The sequence below is a fragment of the Pyricularia grisea genome, chromosome I (assembly GCF_004355905.1).
Source record: "Pyricularia grisea strain NI907 chromosome I, whole genome shotgun sequence".
NCBI classification, from domain to species: Eukaryota; Fungi; Ascomycota; class Sordariomycetes; order Magnaporthales; family Pyriculariaceae; genus Pyricularia; species Pyricularia grisea.
The window spans coordinates 2,869,131-2,888,627 of NC_044973.1; the positions used below are offsets into that span (position 1 = coordinate 2,869,131).

A 19,497-nucleotide genomic window follows, 5' to 3' on the forward strand; every position below is an offset into this window, starting at 1 on the left:
TTTTTTTTTTTCATCTTTCGTTCATTTGAAAATATTATTTAACTACAGATTATTATGCCGATAATCATCATTAGAAGGCTATTTCGATCTTTCCGATGGTCGTCCCATTGTTTGTGAGGCTTGAAGCTTTGGTTGTTTTCTTTCTTTTCATTAAAAAGGGGCCACATGGGATGGCATCATGGCCCTCCAAGGACCAAGAGCATCTCGCCTCATTGTTTTTTTTTTCTCCCGTTTTTTTTTAAGACCAGCCCAAAGAAGAATAAGAGAGAATAAGAATAATTACTCCAAGTAGAATGTAGCCTCGGCGCCAGTAGATGGGGCGACAGAGGCCGCAACACCGTTTCCGCCTGACACAAGATAACTCCCGGCCTTGGCGAGAGACTCAAACGAAACACCAGTCGCGTCCGACAGGCCAGCCACGCGACGGAACGAGGCATTGCCGCGCGCTCCGGAGTCGCTGTTTGTGTTGAGGGTCGCCAGGCTGACCGAGCTGCTGGCGGCCGAGAGGTATTTGCCAGGCTGGGCGGTGCTCTCGAAGCTGATGGTGCCGGCGCCACCTAGACCGGGATCGACCATCTTGAACTGTGTGTTTTGGACGGGTGCGTCCTTGAGGCTCTGAACTGCGTTGTTGGCGATGCCGATGTAGAGGTCCTGGTCGGCCGAGGAGCGGAGGCGAACAGGGTGGGGACCGTCAGGGATGGGAATTCCAAAGTCGGGGGTGCCGTCGGAGCGCCAGTAGAGCTTCTGCACACGGGCGTGGCGGTCAGGGTTGTCCAGAGCTGTATTGTTTGTTCATGTCAGTGGTTTGTCCAAATGCTTATCCGAGTGCAGAGAGTGAGAGAAACAGAAGAAAAAGGTGACCAAAACTCACGCTCGCCCTTAATATCCCTATACTGCCTGGCATGGTAGACAAGCACATCGCTTTGGTTATCGTCTGAGACGGTAAATGCCGAGTGCCCGGGTCCAAACTGCGACGTAGCATTGTTGGTGACGAAGACGGGGTCCTTGGACTTTTTCCAGCTGGTCGTGTTCATCAAATTCGAGTTCGCATCAGCAGTCACCATACCCATGCAGTAGTTGGCATCGGTGGCGGCTGCCGAGTAGGTCACGAAGACCTTGCCGTTCCTGACCATGCCCCACGAACCCTCGTTGACGTTGTGGCCGATGCGCTCCCAGGGCTGGTCGGGCCGGCTGATGACGATGGAGGGGCGCTCGATGGTCCAGGGGTTCGTCATGCGGGCGAGGAACAGAGAGGTGCCACTACCATTGTCGAACTTTGGGTCGGATTGAGCCCAGCTGAGGTAGCGGACGCCATTAACCTCGAACGTGGTAGCGTCGAGGGAGAAGGTGTCATAGTCGGTAGTAATAAAGCCCTTTTCGGCCCAGCTAGCGGCCATAGGGTCGTCGGAGCCCGTGCCTTCGATGACAAAGGGACGGACGTCGAAGGGAGCAGTACGGCCCAGCGCAAAGTAGATGTACCACTTGTCATCGATTAGGTGGAGCTATTTTCATGTGTCAGTCGATGGTGATGGTGGTGGTGATGATGATGATGATGATGATGATGACGATGATGGCGAGGTTGGCGGGCAAGCAAGGTCAAGGGACATGAATAGTGTCACATACCTCAGGGGCCCAGACGTAACCAGTTCCAGCTTTCGACTGTGAGCGAGCCCAGATTGTCTTCTCCTGGGCCGTGCTGAGGCCTTGGATACTGTCGGCCTGGCGCATCACGACACGGTCATACTCGGGCACAGTGGCGGTAAAGTAGTAGTGTCCATTGGTGTGCTTGAAGATCTGGGGATCGGCGCGCTGTTTTACCAGCGTGTTGTTGTAGCTCACAGCGGGCGAGCGGACCGAGAGAGAGGGTTCCTGCGCCTGTGCCAACGTCGGGAGGACGACGGCGACAGCCACTGAGGCGAATCTCAACAGGGCCTTGAGTGAGAGCATCTCGAATTTTCGTCGACGACTGGCCTGTCAAGACGATCTAGGGGATATGTCGGCTGATGATCTTCAGACGATTAGCCCGGGGGAAGGCAGAAGTTATAGGTTATTGAACATCGGGGGCCGAATTGGTTCCCTGAGCATTAATGCACATGCTTTTCGACATAAAAACGAAACGTCTAGGGGGCCATGAACGGTGCGCCCTTGTCTGACACCAGTCAGTCAACGGCTCCATTCTGCAAGGCATCCTCGCGCTTACCCCCCTGGATTGAAGTTCAGTGCAGGACCTGGGCTGCAGTACCGGTGGGTACTTGGCACGCGGGGAAGTCCCGAGCTAGCAACTCTTGTGAAAGATGAAAGCCCGATGGTGACGTTTGTTATTTCCGATACTACATACGGAGAATTTTCTTTTTCCTATGCGCACCACTCAGAGGGCAAGATTCGATTTGGGCAATACCAAGAACAACAACATCACTTGCCTTTTGCGGGAACATCACTCATGCCGAAAGTGGGCAGCCGACATCTTGTGATCTTGCGTCGCTTGCGCTTGTTCCTGGATTTCTCGGGGAAACAGCTCGTGGCAAACGGCGACAACGTAGCACTCGAGCAAGGGGCGCGTATTGATACAGCTCCCAAAGCGGAACCCCCGCGAGCTTCGGTCGAACCCGTAGTTTCCGCCAATCTGGTGGCGGGATTTTACAGCCATGGGCAACTGTTCGCCCGGTCACCTTGGGTTCATCCATCATCTATCGTCATCCACATTACAAGTTCAAAAGCCGCGCGAGTCGTGACTATAGTCGAGTGCTGTATCGTCTCGGTTACGATGATCCGTATTATTTTGGTCCACCTTGGCGCGGGCACAAATGCCCGACATGATTGTATAGGTTCATCGGTTGAATGCGGGGATCCTTTTTAGAAAGACTCTCTGTCGAAGCCATAGCATGAATGGGGGGAGGGGGGGTAGAGGGATGCCAGGCTGTGTGTATCAAAGAAAAAAAGAAACACTTAATGATGCAAAAGGGATTTTGAGTTGGTGAAGAATGTTGCCCCAAATAACCTTAGAGGTTCCGGCTTCACCCTGATACCACCTGCTAATTTTGGTGTCGCTAGGGCTTTGTTTGTTTGACCTTTTGCGTGGGTAGTGTCCGTATGGAGGTTTTTGACGAGCTAAAACCCCACAAAATCCCACTCAAAGGTGGACCTGTACCACCAAGACGCGCTGACCAGAGCGTGTTTTTTTGTACCACTTAGGCGTTCTGTGCCTGTGAAAATACTTGAGCCGGTACTCTAACACTAAAGTTACAGGTTCCATCTCGTGGAGTTGTACCATACTACACAATGTTAATTGGGTTTGGGTAGCAATTTAATGGATCTAACTCGATATTTTATTTTCGGGATCCAAGCGCATCGTCTCATTTCCTGGCATGAGGTGGGCGTGGCCGATATTACATGGCAAATAATCAACATATATTAATACGTAAAATAAATTGGCTTGGGGGGGAGTTAAAGCACAATAGGTTCATTGCTGCTTGAATGAACATATTGATCTGCACCCTTCCAACTCTGATCGTGACTCCTTATTTAGTGACGGGAATTCTCTGTGTAGTATGCGCAGTCAGAACGAGAGAAGAAAGAGAAAAAAAAAGATTATTTGACGCTCTCAACGTTTCAAATGGGCCAAATTTGGCGCGATCAAAGGGCGCAGTGCGGCAGGGGCAACCTCTCTAGCAAACAACCAGATCGTCCCACCTCATATGACTCCGTAGGGCAGGATAGAGTGGATCTTTGGGCGTCTCAATCTGTTCCAGATTTCTGCCTCAGAAGAGATAGATCTGCCTTTGTCATTCATGACTTATTCTTTTTGTTGTCGTAGATTGAATTTCGGTCCAGCTTGGTTCCAGTTAGGGATTCCGGCAACGTTCAACAGTTCAGACGAATCTCTGTCATCTTTACAACTGTAGATACTGGGACGGCGCGTAGATCCAACTAGATTCGAAGTAGATATTTCTGTATGATCCGGGCACGCTAGCTAGAAATAGCAAAAGCATTCTTAAGGCCCGGAACTAAATTTATTTTCCGGGCCTTAATTATCAAGCGTAACACAACGATAACCCCTCAAAACTTTGTAGTTGTGTTCTTGAAATGCGATTTTCGTTCATCGACGTCAATAAGTTACAAAAATTAGACTCAAGACATTAACAACTTCTTGATTTGGACTAATATTGGTCCTGTGAATGTCGCTAAAGAGGTATTATTAACAGAAAATAGGCCCTGGACAAAAAAGAAAACTCGCCTAAGAGCAGTTTAAACCAAGTAGGCCAGGCCCGTGGCCATGAGGGAAATCAACGCAGCAACATAGGACATTTGGATGCCCTGAGATGCAGCGCCCTCGTCAGGGTTGTTTCCGTTATTTCCCTCTCCATTACCATTGCCATTACCGTTGCCGTTGCCATTGCCGTCCCCTTTCCTGGGAAATACGGCGTTTCCGTTGCCGCCAGGGTACTCGGATCCGGGGGAGGCAATGAAAGTCATTGGGACGCTGTCCTGGCGTGAGACCTGCATGAATGGCGATTAGTCGGCGATACTCTTCCTCTTTATCCCCCCTATGTCTAATATATATATATATATATATATATATATATATATATATATATATAATCATGTGTATTCCCGAAAAGGCGCAACTTACATATATGTAGTTCGCCGCAGCCGGGGCCCCCAGGTTTGTTTCGCGCACAAAGTTCTCGATGTCAAAGTTGGCGCGGTTGTTTGGGTTGAAGCTCGAAGGGACCTGAAAGCCGGGCGGCTGTTGCCAGATGTAGAAGAAGTAACGATGCGCCGACGACGACGGTGGCGGGCCCGGCGCCGCGTAGGGTACCGTCGCCGGTGTCGAGTTGGTCAACGTCCTCTGTCCCGAAATCCTGCCGCTCCCACCTCCCAGCGTCTGCGCCATGCCCAACCCCAACCAGTGCAGGATCGACCGCCTTATTGGGTTGTCTGGGGACGGCGCATCTGGGTCGATCATGATGACGACGTATTGCCCGGTATAGTCTGCGAGTGACCGGAACTTGGTCGGGTCCACGGCCAGCTGGGGTTGGTTTCGGGCGACTAAATTTGTTTTTTGAGTTTCGACGTTGAGTTATAACGGTCATGCTGTACAATGCGCGACAATGCCTGGATTTGGTGGATCGAAAGTTTAAGGAAATAGGTACTTACTATTCCCGCCAAACATGGTACCGGGCTCAACGACGGTGGTGTTCCCATTGAAGTTGTAGGCAACAGTTAGCACCGTGTCGTTGTTGACGCTTGGAAAGTTGAACTCGCTAGGTGGGATGTTTGCCACTACCGGCATCATCGCCGCCGCGAAGGCTATGCAGCCTAAAGCCCTCATGCTTGTTCTTTTCTTTTCTTTTTCTTTTCTTTTTTTTTTTCGTCTTGCTCTCTGTACGCTGAAGTGCTGCTTTTTGGGGGGTAGATGAGCTTTTGTAAACGGCGGTCAAAGTCACATATCCGAAAATGAAGAGGGAAGACGAGTTGAGCGTTTATAACGTTGGAACTTCGGAGCGTGGAAAGTGCCGCAAATCATATCGCCACTCGGGCCACGAGCCTTTTACAGATGATTTTCAAGCCGAGCTGTCATGCTTTCTTTCGCATCCGTGCATTGCGTCTTCAAACCCCTCGCATCGCTGCCGTCCTTTTTTTCGATTTGTCTTACCCCATGAAACTGCATATGTACCAGGCTTGTGTATAGCTCGGGCCTGTTGGTCCGTCTGTACCGAAAAGAATTGTACAAAGTCGTGGAATCGAGCCGTTTATCGGCTATACTTGAGATTGTTGTCAACCTGACAGAAAAGATTGTCTTCTCTGAGGAAATATGAACTCTGGTAATCACATTTTGATTGCCCCGATGACACACCTTGGCAATTCCGGAGAAACGCAGAAACACGTCTGAACTTGCTGAGCCTGTTGGGTAGTTTCGGCTGGTTTGGAAGGTACGTGCGTGCCCGCGGATTACATCTGCTTACTTGAGACCAAGTTCACAATTGTCATTTTCTTGCTCTTCTTCTCTTTTGGCCGAGTTTGGGATTACATGGGTAGGTAGTCACCTAGACTAGTCTAACTAGGTAGGTAAGGTAGATCTGGATATATATTATTTCCATATTCGGCTATTTTGATGCCCACTTGTTAACGAAATGAACCCCCAACGAATTCAATGACGCCTTTCATCTGGTCACTCAAAAATCATAACCTACAGATGCGGGGAAAGCTACCCTTTTCCTACTTGCCTGATTTGGATAGCTGGAGCTCCAGAGCAGCTTAGGTACCTGTAGGTGGGTAAGGTAGGTATTAGGCAATGCACCCAACCATTCAAAGGATTCCTTTGGATCGTGCATGCAGGCAGGTGTGTCGAAATGTAGACGGCAGCCAGATGAATTACAGATACTTCCCAGGAGTGTACCTACCTAACCTCTATACAAATAGAGCGGTCAGTATCTCGAGCAACTAGTCTGACTATGAATTCGTTTGCGCAACTCGCCATAGTCAACTATCGATTGCTATCTCCAGGAACGGATAATCAAAAGCTCATCAGTATCGCCAGTTGAAGTCGCAATCAATATGATGTTATATTGACTTCGTTATCGTCGAGCAATTTACGGGCGCGAGGCCTCAATGCCGCGTCTTGAGGGAGTCAAGACGATTGCAGACTTGTCACGCTGGGAGACAGCGTAAAAACCTGCCATCGACCTGGTAGATGGTTTCCTGACTCAGCTACATATCTAGGATCTCTTGCAACAAACACCAATGGTGGAGAGATAATGAAGACGAGATGGGGCCGTCGAGCCAAAAAGCCCCGGCGTTGCTAGCGTGCCAGGCTGACGACCCGAAGCTGGACAAATTCCGACTCTAAAAGATCGGTGGAGACAACACCGCCGACGAGCGGTGCAACTATAACGGCAGCGAGACCTAGATGCCAGGCAAACTGACCAAGATGGCCTACAAGGTCGCCCCCTGTAGCTCCGTCGCCGCCGCCTTCTATCGCAGCAACGATCGGGTCAATGTCTACGTTCAGCTGGCTGGTAAACAGAATTCAGGAGTACTTTTTGGACAACGACAAGTGAGTTGTGTTCAAGAACCTGGAGTCCACTCTCCCCGGCACGAGCATCGCTGCCGTATTTTAGATCAAGGACGCCGACAACTACAGCTTGCGGTAGGCACTATCAGGCCAAACATGAGAGATTATCTTCCTTTTCCACCCAGTCTTTCCCTACCGACTCCTCAGCTAAGTCAGTAAGCACGAACACGCACAAAATAAAAATAAAAACGAAGAAAGAAAGAAAAGGAAGCAAACTTATATTGCATGAGAATGCAAGTGTCCGAATCATCGTCAACACTGCCAATAGCCACACACGGCCAACACAGCCTCTCGGAATACCCTAGCTCGAAGTCGATCCGCTCGCTTGTCGGAAACAACTCCCTTATTCCCCTCCTCGTTGTGGAGTATCGTGCCCAGAAGCCGACGTGGCAGTCGAGCGAGCGACCGCGCTCATCTTGGCCTCCGCCTCCGCCTCGCCTTCCTTCCTCCGCCTGTCACGGATCCGTATGATGACCACCCACAGGATCGCGACGAGTCCCAAGGCCCCAACGGCCGCCGACACCGCGATGGCGGCGGGCTGGTTGGGTCCCGTTTTGCTGTAGCTGGGGCCGTTTTGCGAATACGTCGCCTTGGCTACTGCGTACTCGCGGGGTGAGAGCTGATGCGCGAGTAGGCGCGGGTCGCCGAGGTCGAAGGCCGGCATGTTTTTATCCTTGAATTGGTGTGCTGGCTTTGTTTGAAGTGGGTTGTTCTCTGAGTGAGCGAGTCACTGAGGGTTTGAGCTGCCGGTGAGGTTGATAAGTTCAAGTCCAAGGCAGAATGCTGGATATGATTTGATGTCACCAAGGGGTTGTGCGCACCGGGAAGCAGACATCACAGAAGTTAAAAGATCCAGCGCCTTTCCATCTGTAGATGAGTAGATGTGTTGTATCCATTTTCTTTGTCTTTGTCTGAAGGGAGCAAGGCACGGGAGTGTTCCAGACCGGTTTTTCTTTCTGTCACTGATGATATTCACTAGTCTGCAAACGGTAGATCACTCAGGCATATCGCCAAACCAATGTCGCAAGGTGCAGAAAATGACTTGTTACATATGAAAAAAAAATGAATAAAAGAGGAAGAAAATTCTCGAAAAAGATATTTATTTGCTTATGTATGTCCACGCGTTTCGAATAGAAACTAATGTTATTAACCTTTGGGCAAATCGTACCTTTCGTACCTCGAATCTTTGACGCAATCGAACAAAGACTGATCTGCTGGCGTCATTGAAGAGGATCTCTTCTTTTGTCTAGCCGTAACACGTATATCATACAGCGTGAACAGCGAACCGATATAGGTGCTGTGGTATTAGGGATTAAATATATAGAGAATAAAGAGCCTCCAGGGTCAAGAGAGAATGTAGTAAAAACAGGCCGTGCTCTTGTTGTTTTTCATGTTTATCGAAAGGCGAAGATAAATATATTTGAGCAAGCCAGTCCGGTCATATTTTACCGGGCTGTGTTGGTTGCGTTCCAGCTTGGGTACTTTGACGACCACCACTGACCATCATCGGGCTCCCTTGTCGACGAAGACACGCTGTCAGTTGTTGCAGGGGACGACTCAGCGGTAGCCGTGGTTGTGATGCTGCTGTTGTCAGGCGAGGTTGAAGTGGGCTCTGAGCTTGCACTTGTAGTCTGAGACGAGCTGGCGGCGGTTGAGGTTGCCGAGACTTGTGCAGTGGTAGAAGCCTGGACCACACTCTCCGTGACGGTGACGGTAGAGAGGGAAACGATAGTCTGAGTGACCACTACGGTGTTTGCAGGAATAATGCTAGTCACGGTTGTAGGAGGCATTGTCTTTTCAACCGTCACGGTAGCACCGGGCGGGGCCTGGCTTCCGCCTCCCGAGCCGGGATGGCTAGGAGAGTTCCCATTGCCAGATCCGGGGCTTTGAGTTGGCAGTGAACCATCGATGGGAACCACCGTGTATGTGACTTTGGGATCCCTAGGCTCCAAAGCTTGATCGGGGCCTTGTTGTTGAGGCTGCGAGTTGAGGGGTAGGCCAGGGCAGAGTGTGCCGAAATCCAGCAAAGCCAAAAGCAACGAAACTGGCAGGTTTCTGAACTGCATCTTGTGGAACTGCCCCAAGATTTTTTTTTTTTTTTTTTAAAAAAAAAAAGAAATAATGATAGTGAAAGTAGTGTCTCGGGAGACGACAGGTGGATGTCGACGGCTAGGACTGAAAGGGTAGGCCTTCCTTGTAGAAACCGAATGAGGGATGAGAATAGCAAAAGAAAACTCAAACGTTGCAAACAAGTACCTACCTTGCGATTTTGTACAAGAAGTCAGTGCCTCTTATCTTGCGACATTTTGTAATTCTGGAGGCTGGAAACCCATATACTTTTCTTGGTCAGATACTATGGTGAGCAAGTAGATTTTGGTGGGTGTGAACCTGCAAGCCTGTTTGCCCCTAAATTGAAGAATACTGGAGGTTGGTGTTGGAAAGTGGGGTCTGGAATGGAATTTGATTGGCTTGTTATAACTAGTCTTGCGGGTCACCACCTTTCGCAGTCCCAATTGGCCTAAGCTCCAGCCATCATCTTTTTGATTCTTATCCCAAGACCGAAAAATTAGACTGAAACAGTGTCATCAAGCAAGCAAGCACTTAAACAATGTCTATTTCTCCTTCCTGTGTGAAAAAAAAGAAGCGGGCTGTAAGGCTGCAAGCTATGTCTAAATTTCTGATTGCTATTGCGGGCGCCAATGCAAGAACCTAAGCTTATTCAATTGCAAATGGCTATTCTCTCTATCAATGGATAACTTATATTGGCTCGACCGATCTCCCTCGAGCTCGCATGGTACTCATGCGTAGCACTCAATGCCTCGATTCATAACTTTACATGGCGCATAGTGAAAAAATCTTCTTTTTTTCTTTCTATTTTTTTTCTTCTTTTCTTCTTTTCTTATCTACTGCCCTCAATCCCCGGAAACTTGCTCCAGTTTATGATCGACCGGTTGATCCGACCGAAAGCATGAAATCCTTCAAAGCATGAAATTCTGCTACGTATCATTTAATTGGCTTGGTGCGATGCTAGTTTATGATGCGTATCATGAGGGATCATGCTTGAAGTTTTCCATATGCACATTCGGCAATCCAGCATGCATCCCAGAATTCTCACAAATACGAAAATTTGAGGATCAGAATTTCTTCAACGGATCATTGTTTTGTTTCTCTTGAATTTTTTTGCGCCTGGAAATGTGGCGGATGACTGAAGTCTCCATCCTTGGCTTTCCGTTAAGGTTGCTTGGGTTGCAGCTCGAATCTAGAGTTTCAATGATTACCACCTAGGGTAAGGTACAAAACCCACTGTACTTTGGAGACAGAGCGTGGAGGCACCCAATCCAGTACCAATCAGGTTGCTCGCGTGCAGTTGCAAGCTACGAGTCGATTCCACCAAATCGACCTAGAGTAGTGGGGATGACGTGGATTGCCGCCAAATGCGCCTTGCGCCCGAGCCGGGACAACTCAGCCACTGGTCGCTCGTCACTATCCGTGATGCCTACCGCCGTCATCCACTCGGGCAGGTCGAATTGCGCGTGCTCGTGACCGACGAAGTCGAGTTGAACAACCCAAGAATTTGCCCCCTTAGCTGATTGTCGCCGATCCGTAAATGTTAGAATGAAGAAACTGTTTATCCGTACCTGGATATCCTTGTCCTCAGGTGATCAGCCACCAGCGCAACTCTTTCTACCTTATGTACCCCACCAACAACAGCACAAACACTGCCGTTCGCTGCTGCCTGTTATAAACATAGCCGGGCTACCAACTGCTGGTAGCGTTCGTCGCAAGTTGACGCAATTTAAATCATATTGTTAATCGCCAGCTTCAGTCTTTTGCTTTTCCAGTGTCGCCAAAGCATCAGCTAGCAACCATAATCATCAGTCATGTCCTATCAAGGTTACCCCCCGTATGGTGGCCGTAAGTCAATTCTGCCGTTGCATTGAGACCAGCAGTCGTTCGTGGATCTTGGAACCATGGCTAAACTCGAATGACGCAACGCAACAGAACCTCCGCCGCCTCAAAGCGCCTACTATGGCCAACCGCCTCCACAAGGTCAATACCCTCCTCCTGGACAATATCATCCCCAGCAGTACCATCAACCGCCTCCTGGACACTACCCACCTCCACATCACGCCTATCCCCAACAGCAACCGTACGGTCAACCCCCTCAAGGCTACGGGCAACCTCCTCCACAAGGGTTCGGCCCCCCACAACATCAACAGTCCTATCCGCCTCAAGGTCCCTATGGACAGCAACCACCACAGCAGTATGGCGCGCCGCCGCCTCAGCAACAATTTTATCCGCCGACACCACCTTCATTAGGCTATGGCCCACCACAGTCAATAAATTGGGATCCCAATCCCGACGCGGACGGGCTTCGCAAGGCGATGAAGGGGTTTGGCACCGACGAAAAGGCCCTCATCCGCATCCTCGCCAACAAAGACCCGCTGCAGGTCGACGCCATCCGAATTGCATTCCATCGCATGCACAACCGCGACCTGATCAAAGACATCAAGTCCGAGACCAGCAGGTACTTTGAGGACGGCCTGGTGGCTCTGGCGCAAGGCCCGCTATTGCACGACGTCCACCTCCTGCGCAGCGCACTCTCGGGGCCAGGGACAAAGGAAAAGGTCCTCAACGATGTCTTGCTGGGCAGGTCCAACGCCGACATGCATGCCATCAAGCGCAAATACATGGAGGTGTTCCAGCGGCGACTCGAGGAAGACGTTCGCGGCGACTTGAGCATGAAGACGGAGCGGCATTTTGACATGGTGATGCAGGCTACGAGGGCGGAGGACTCGGCACCTGTCGACCCGGGCGCGACGCAGCGCGACGTGCAGACATTGTACGATGCAACCGAGGGCAAGATTGGAGCAGATCAAATCGTGGTATGCAGCATCATGAGCATGAGGAACGATAATCAGATCCGTGATATTGCCGTTCAATACCAGACCAAGTATGGACGCAGCTTGGAGGAGGTGTTTCGCAAGGTAGGTTCAGGGTTGACAAATAATGCGTTTCCACACCCCTCCCACATGTGAAACCTGACAACTAATCCGTGGATATAGGAGTTCTCCGGCCATATGGAAGATGCGCTGCTGTTCCAGCTGCGCCACGCACTGGACAAATACATGCACCAAGCAGCGCTTCTCGAAGACGCCATGGCTGGCCTAGGCACCAAGGACCATTTACTAGTTGCACGTGTGGTTCGCTCACACTGGGACCGTCAGAACCTGGCCAACGTCAAAATCGCATACGAGAAGCGGTACAGAACATCTTTGGCAAAGAGAATCAAGGGCGAGACGAGCGGCGACTACCAGCGTCTTATGCTGGCCTGCATTGGCGAAGGCAGTGTGTGATGGGTTGTAGTGCCGTACGTCTGACGGTCAGTGAAAACCAAGAGCTCCATGATTGCAGGAGCAAAAAAGCGGATTTGGGTTGCCGGTAGGAAATCCCGGTTCAGGAGCATGTGACTGTTTCGTCGATCTTATTCTTACGATTCAAGTTTCAGCTTCACCCTTGTCTCTTTTCTGCTAAAGTATTCCTTCCGTATAGTGGATTTTCAAGGGGTTAATACAAAGGGGGCACGGGTCTTTTGCGAAGGTGGGGATCCAAGTATTACCTGTATGTAGCGCTTTACGACGGATAGTATTTAATTTTAACGACAACACTAGCCAACAATAAGAAGAATCCACTAGGATATTGAGTGCATAATGATGGCGCACGGGAAGCCCAGAGTTCCCACCAGAAGCACCTGATTTTGAAAGCACGGACCAAACCCCACCTAAAAAAAAATGCGAGTGTGACCCCGGGATGTTGAACGGAGCTTTTTTCTGTTGGTAACTCGGGTGGGTATCTAGAAGTGGAGCACTTGTGAATTTACTACGTACTACGTAAGATAGTATATGTAATCGCCCCTTTCCTTCCCACATTACCCGGAAAATGCCAGGCATTAATTAAGTAATTTTTATTAACGAGTATAGCCGGAGAGGAGGATGCACTGACCACCCAAAAGCATTTTACCATCCCGTCCCTTCCAATTTTTAATTTTACCAATTTTACCCTCGTACTTACAATTTATTATTACTCGCACGTCCGCCACCCCCCATTCGACGCGGGACCAACTTGGCCAACCTGCAACACGACAGCACAGCACTGCACTGCACTGCACGATTTTTCAGAGTCTTGAACGCGCGCTGCATGTTGTGCCAGTTCGTTACGATTAATTCTGCCAAACTTTCTACAACTTTCCTAAGAGATACTTTCAATTCGACAAGGATTTTCGTATCGAGATTGCCATTCTTATTTGACGATCGTTCGTTGCCTTGACTTTTGGGGTCCACTGGACACTGAAAATCACTTCCTACCAAACCCGACAGGCGACCAAACGCGCGTGCGTTCGAGGTCACGTGCACCCTCACATCCCACCACGCTTAGCAGGTGCCAGTATGTAATGGAAACCCAATAACGACAAACAGTTCCTTCCGGAAGAGTAGTCGTTCGCTGATGTTTTTTTTATACATGACTCTAGAATCACTTTTTTTTTTTGGGTGGGGTGATTTCTTGCGCCATCACGGCGGCAACTTCTTAATCAACTTGTGTTGCACTTTTTTTCCCTCTTTGCTATAGAGGTTCAAGGACATTTCAATGGCGTCTACAGCAACACAGGCCCCAACGGGGCACCTTGGAGGACAACCAACTCCGATGATTGCATCAGATCTGTCTCACTCTTATGCTTCATCCACAACGCACCCTGACAATGTTAGGCGCTTTACACAGGCCGCAAGCGTTCAGCCGCCGCCGCCTCGCATCCTTTCATCATCGCAGCCTTCAAGCGGTGCATTCCAGACTACTCCAGTATCGGCTGCTCCTATGCCTTCCATGTACTCCCCCGCACAGTCTCAACCATCACCGAGTGCAGGGCTACCGGGAAGACCACGGAATCGGCCTTCCATCATGGACCCTCCTGGTAACAAGATTTCCAGCCCGACGATGCGCGGTGGCGGCTATCCGTCTCCAACTGTGGATCACGCAACCATCAACCCGAAATTTGTCGACGACGTGGCTCGCATAACCTATGCCATACAGCAATCTCTGGGCGATGCTGTGAGGAGGGCCATACGTGACAACTGGGAAAAGTGTTTGCTCGGAACCGACTTTCACCAGGCCTTTGTTCTTAATGCGAGCATTCACCATGCGACAGTCCCAATGACCAAGCGTGCCATCCGCGATTTCGGCTCCAAGATGGTCAAGGCAGGTAAAGCAGACCTGCTGGAACATTTTAGCCAGGCGGATCTTGACGTGGTCAGTGACACTATACTCGCCAAAGCCTCGCATTCTTTCCTAGACAAGGCGCTGGAGCTGCGGTTGAGAACTATCGAGGCAAAGCCATTGGTGGATGCCCTGTCACGCGCGGAGCGCCTCGGATACGAATCAAACGACATCGTGGAGCAGGATAATAACCACCAGGAGCGGGTTATCCCTTCAGAATCGCCCACGGCTACTCATTCGGCCACACCCCAAGCCAGCTATGTTTCAGCGGGAGGCAGCGCTCTCAGAGCACCAGGAACTGATTCGGCAGCATCTTGGCAATGTACGGTCTGCTATCGCACTTTTACACAAGAATCGGCATATGATCACCACATGCGGAAGCAGGTCTGCACACGTGCTCCGGCTCTGCCCGAAGGGTTTAGGTATTCGTGCTCACATTGTGGTCAAGGCTTCACCACTACGGTTGGCCTGCAATACGTGAGTGTCAACTCCCCCCATCTTCATCCTTTCTTGATCTATCGAATGTGTCTAACGTAAACACCAGCATCTAAATAACAAGGTCTGCGGCGACTTTGGCCCGACTCCTGCCGAACAGGGCATGAACAGTACAGATGTGGCCGCAGCGGGAAAAGTAGCTGCGGCTACCGCTTCTATAAACCCCCAAGTTCCTTCGCGGGCCCAGTTTCATCAATACCCCGCATCATCAACTCCCCAGCGCATGGCGGCGACATACGGCTCTGCCACACCACCAACTGCTGGCACACCTGAGACCCCGGGAGAGGGCATGGGCAAGACAATTGGCGGCTCTGATCCTTATGCTCACCTGACCCAGAGCCAGCGCGAGTCTCTTCAAGAAGAACTCAGGCAGGCCGAGATAGCCTTTGCAAACCGTTTCAAGGCAGCTGAATCCATCGCAGACCTTAACGAGCGGCGCATCCGTATCGACAGCCTGCGAAATGGTTTTGGAACAAAGCAGTCTATGATTAGGAAGAAGTATGGCGTGCGGCTTCGCGAGCGCCGTACCAAAAAGGAGATAGAGGCAGAGCGTGAACGCATGGGTCGCCAGCACGAGGAACGATACGACCGTACTGCTCTGGATGAAGCCCGAAGGTCGCTGACGGCTATACATGGAGGAGTTCCAAGGCCTGTCGGTCCGGGACGTCCTCCGACGAATTATTCAACCACACCAATTCCGGTAGCGAAGAATCCAGCCACAAACTCATCCTCCATCCCGAATACGACCAATGACAAAGTGTCCGTCAAGAGGGAGCTCGATTCGGAATCCAGCCCTATCGAGGGAGACCCGAAACGTCGTAAAGTCGACGTTGAAGGAACAAACAGCATCAACGCCCTGGAATCTGTGCAGCAATCTCGAGCTGCAGAGGATACAGTTTTTGTCTCGTCGTCATCGAAATCGCCACAGAGCCAAGATAGTGATAGCCAATCCAGTGGCACACCAGAGCGGCAATTGGCAGCCGAGGCGGTTGCTGCGCAGCAGAGTGCCGAAACTACAGTCGTAGTAAAGGCTCCTCAGCCTGTCGTCAATTTGGTTGATGAGGAAGGTGACGACGAAGAATCATCTGATGAGTCCGAAGACGACGATGAAGGTATCCCTGCTGTGCTGCCCCAGGCCACGCGTCAGGGTTTGTCACAGACCGGCCGGAGGATCTCCAACGCTTAGCGGAAAACTTGAACCTTGAAGTTTGTGGAGGCGGCTATCCTTACAAATGCACTTCGAATACTCAGTGTCTCCGGACGAGCCTTGTTTGACTGGGCGTCATAAATTACGAAGTTGAACATTGACTTCTCAGAAATCCTTGGCGTGTCTGAAAGAAGTTCATCCGCCGCATGCATCCTTGGTGCCTCCGTCTCCAAAACACAACGCATATAAATCGACGGGTGGACACGCTGCGCAATGACTCGGGATAAAAAAAAAAAAAAGAAAATAAAAAAATAAAAACAAAAAAGCCTGGTCAACACTATTTTGCCTTCTTCCAGTCAGGTTGACCTGTCCTCGGATTTTTATTATTCTTATGCTTTCAATTGGCACATGAACTCTTTCTTCTTTTCTTCTTGGTCTCACACCAGTCCCGTTTTGTTACATCTTTCCGCTCGTCGATATACGGCTGGCGGGCTTATTGGCCGTCGCGTCATGTTTGGGGCAGTATCGAGATTCATTCGTCTTATTTCAACTGGGTCCTCCTTTATGGCAGCCGAAAAGTTCGATATACCACAAGAGTTCTGTTTTATTTCATTTAGCGAGTCACCTACAAGTTTCATAGCTTTTTTAGCTATGGTTTGCATCATTGGCTTGTGCAAGGGGTCAACTCATGCTGAATTTACATCATCAGCTTTTTTTTTTCTTGTCTTTTTGTTGCACTTGGAAGTTGGGCCGGTTCAGCCCATGGGAGATTTTGGGATTGGGATGGACCACAGCACATGAGGTGGCAAAATTATTTTTGGCGTCTCCTTTCTTATAAAGTTAAGGAGCGTTCACAGTTACAGAGTTGAAGTCCTCTGGCTTTTGCTCTTAACCGATTTCCAATATTCCATTTTAGTTGAAGTTTGCAGTGCAATCGGCACAAATAGACATCAATTTTGTATTTCTAGAACATTTGCACAAGCAGTGATGGAACCGAACCAGTGTCCGTGAGAGCAATTGATTGCCAGAATCATAGGCATTTTGGTAGTTCAATACCTGCCAACAAGAATATCGACATGTTCAGGGCAGGCAGCAAAGATGGCGAATCCAAGTCAGAAAATTTTCCCCCGTGTCGCCTGCTCGAAGATGCAAGTGTTATTGCGGGACCCCTGCAATCCTTTTCCCTTTCCATTCTTACCAAATCCCGAGGGATAGTAAGCACTTTGACGGCATATATCACAATATACAGTGGACCGAGTTTTGAGAGAGTTGGTGAATCATGCAGTCAACCCACCCGGGCAAGCCGGGCTCCTTGGCACGTATAAAAGGCCCCCACTCCCTTGGTTCAGTGGCTGTTATCTGTGAAGATCAAACCAGGCCTTGCCTTGTCTATTATTGTCATTCTGCGTCCAATTAAAAAGCCCCACATGCAGAGTTGTGGGGAAAAGACGAGTAATAAAGTCCATCGGCTGCACAAGCCCTTTTTTTTTTTTTTTTTTTAAGCGATCTCTTTACGTGTACTCACGAGTGTTCGCCTGTGGATTCAGCTGGATACCTGCTCCGCCTGTTTGAGTGTAGACCAGTGATGAGAACCAAAATGACTACAGTACGATGTAGCCTGCAAACCCCTGTAAATGCAATCCTGCAACATTGGCATTTTCTAGAGCCGCGCTAGTGCAGCTGCTATGCAGGTACATATATGCAACTCGCATATATACGATATTGGCAATAAAATGGCATGGCCTGTACTTGGGGCGACATTGTAACACCTCCGCCCTCCTGCTTATGAATGAGCGTCATGGTGGCGGCGAGGGGTGCGTGGTACCGGTGCCGCCCTTTTTTTTTTTTTTTTTTTTTTTTTTTTTTTTTTTTTTTTTTTTTTTTCGTTCCCTGCTGAAAAATAGGGACTTGTTAGTAACAGGGCTTAGCCGGAATAAGTTACCACTCGGTTTCGACGTGGAAGCGGTCCCGAACACCTCCCTTCCCTCTTCCGCTCCGGCAGGCGAGCCCTAAGGTCTCAAGTCGCTCGACGCTATTCCTGGAACATTTTTCACGTAATAGGATCGACATGGCCCACGCCGCTATATCATATATGCAGCAGCGCCAGGAAGCCGGTGCCAACGCTTTCCTGGCGGCGGTCAAAAAAGTTTAAAGGTGGGCGACGAGGTGTTTCCTAAAAACCTCCAGGTATATATGCACCAGTCTCCCATGCCGAAAGCTGGACTACCTTTTACAGTAAAAACATATTATACAACGCAACAGGAGTCTAGATTCGACCCCATGGGCCACTTCCTCGCCCTCAAGGTCGCCCATCAGGAACTCGCCCACCCCTCCACGGGGACGAATGCAACGGCACGCTGCCGGGTCGAGGCGCAGATCGGGTCGCTGGAGAACTGCTGGAGCGCGATCACTTTCGGTACTCGAAGAGGAGGCCGGGCGCAACAGGGTGCTGTTTACCATGGTCGGCGGCGAGGTGCTGTGCGTGGCCGAGGGCGAGGGCTTTGGCGAGGGTGTCGTGCCCCAAGTTCCCCAACGATAACGCGGAGAGCAGGAGGCTGGAAAGGAGGACCCTCGGAGGGTTTGGGGGCAAGAACCTGGGAGGACGTCGGCAGGGAGAACGTGGCGAGGTCGTGGAGGTGTGATGGGTGTGGTGACGGCGGGCATTATCACTAGGCGGGGCCTGCAGTTCACGGAAAGTAAACTGGTGTTTGTGTCATTGGTGGTGCTTATAATAGGGTATATATGGTTACGTTTGTAGCGAGGCATGATGTTGATTTTAGCATAGTTGCATTTTTCCATGGGTTTTACATGTACATACGGAGAGTTTGCCTCTGTGACACAGACGTTGTACGAAGCTTAAAAGTGGTACCATGAGAATCGGTTATTTTCCGTGATGTTTGTTTGCATTTTCGACTGGTAATGCTCTCCTGTCATCTCCCTGTATCCACCCACGTATACGTAGTAGACATTATAGACATAAATAATGATAGTGGTTTCAAAGGAGAAAGTCCGGGGCGGAGATGTGGTCTGGAAGCACAGAGATCCGATTGCCGGCATTGTCGCATGAAGGATTGCCGATCCGGAAACTTTTACTCCAGGCTTCTTCTGTCTACCAGTCAGTATGTACATTAGACGACAACAGAAAGTGGTGGGCTGGAATTTGACATTTGACATTTGACAACAAAACGAAACCATGGTTCTCGTTCTGAACCTTCTTTCCCCTCTCGATGTTTCCAATCATTATGGTTTTGTGTTGTTAGCCGTGATGGTGGTGGTGGCCAGTCCCCTACAGAATTTGATTGATTCGCTGTTAAATGCCCGATCGCCACTTGCCATCAAAAGAATGGTGACTTCTGAAACAAAGCGTGCGGACCTAGGAGGCTCGGTTGGCACTGGATGTTACCACCTTCGTACCTTAATTAGCCCTTTGCCGCTAGCATCCGACGAAACGTTTTGTGGAAACCGAGAGTCTGGCACCAGTGACAATGGATGAAGTTGAATGGCCAACGCT

The 19,497-nt window shown here is 50.0% G+C and overlaps 7 protein-coding genes across 7 annotated transcripts; 3 read left to right on the forward strand and 4 right to left on the reverse strand.

Moving 5' to 3' along the window:
- Positions 1 to 43: 43 nt before the first annotated feature.
- PgNI_05908 (uncharacterized protein) lies at positions 44 to 2,273 on the reverse strand. The gene is made up of 4 exons (XM_031125938.1): positions 2,201 to 2,273; positions 1,624 to 2,149; positions 872 to 1,502; positions 44 to 779 (listed from the first exon to the last, which is right to left on the reverse strand). The coding sequence occupies exons 2-4, from the start codon at positions 1,945 to 1,947 to the stop codon at positions 280 to 282; spliced, it is 1,455 nt and encodes a 484-aa protein (XP_030982153.1). The 5' UTR covers positions 1,948 to 2,149; positions 2,201 to 2,273; the 3' UTR covers positions 44 to 279.
- Positions 2,274 to 4,103: 1,830 nt separating this feature from the next.
- PgNI_05909 (uncharacterized protein) lies at positions 4,104 to 5,380 on the reverse strand. The gene is made up of 3 exons (XM_031125939.1): positions 5,158 to 5,380; positions 4,631 to 5,049; positions 4,104 to 4,497 (listed from the first exon to the last, which is right to left on the reverse strand). The coding sequence occupies exons 1-3, from the start codon at positions 5,330 to 5,332 to the stop codon at positions 4,246 to 4,248; spliced, it is 846 nt and encodes a 281-aa protein (XP_030982152.1). The 5' UTR covers positions 5,333 to 5,380; the 3' UTR covers positions 4,104 to 4,245.
- Positions 5,381 to 7,418: 2,038 nt separating this feature from the next.
- On the reverse strand, positions 7,419 to 7,739 carry PgNI_05911 (uncharacterized protein; the record flags this gene model as incomplete). The annotated part of the gene is made up of 1 exon (XM_031125940.1): positions 7,419 to 7,739. The coding sequence occupies one exon, from the start codon at positions 7,737 to 7,739 to the stop codon at positions 7,419 to 7,421; it is 321 nt and encodes a 106-aa protein (XP_030981995.1).
- Positions 7,740 to 8,520: 781 nt separating this feature from the next.
- On the reverse strand, positions 8,521 to 9,141 carry PgNI_05912 (uncharacterized protein; the record flags this gene model as incomplete). The annotated part of the gene is made up of 1 exon (XM_031125941.1): positions 8,521 to 9,141. One exon carries the CDS (start codon positions 9,139 to 9,141, stop codon positions 8,521 to 8,523), a length of 621 nt encoding a protein of 206 aa, XP_030982923.1.
- Positions 9,142 to 10,626: 1,485 nt separating this feature from the next.
- Positions 10,627 to 12,768, forward strand: PgNI_05913 (uncharacterized protein). The gene is made up of 3 exons (XM_031125942.1): positions 10,627 to 10,990; positions 11,078 to 12,063; positions 12,142 to 12,768. The coding sequence occupies exons 1-3, from the start codon at positions 10,957 to 10,959 to the stop codon at positions 12,430 to 12,432; spliced, it is 1,311 nt and encodes a 436-aa protein (XP_030981994.1). The 5' UTR covers positions 10,627 to 10,956; the 3' UTR covers positions 12,433 to 12,768.
- A 678-nt stretch (positions 12,769 to 13,446) lies between these two features.
- PgNI_05914 (uncharacterized protein) lies at positions 13,447 to 16,547 on the forward strand. Its single transcript, XM_031125943.1, has 3 exons — positions 13,447 to 13,519; positions 13,605 to 14,821; positions 14,889 to 16,547. Exons 2-3 carry the CDS (start codon positions 13,721 to 13,723, stop codon positions 16,023 to 16,025), a joined length of 2,238 nt encoding a protein of 745 aa, XP_030982921.1. The 5' UTR covers positions 13,447 to 13,519; positions 13,605 to 13,720; the 3' UTR covers positions 16,026 to 16,547.
- Positions 16,548 to 18,054: 1,507 nt separating this feature from the next.
- Positions 18,055 to 18,688, forward strand: PgNI_05915 (uncharacterized protein; the record flags this gene model as incomplete). Its single annotated transcript, XM_031125944.1, has 2 exons — positions 18,055 to 18,123; positions 18,249 to 18,688. 2 exons carry the CDS (start codon positions 18,055 to 18,057, stop codon positions 18,657 to 18,659), a joined length of 480 nt encoding a protein of 159 aa, XP_030982922.1. The 3' UTR covers positions 18,660 to 18,688.
- Between the last annotated feature and the right edge of the window lie 809 nt (positions 18,689 to 19,497).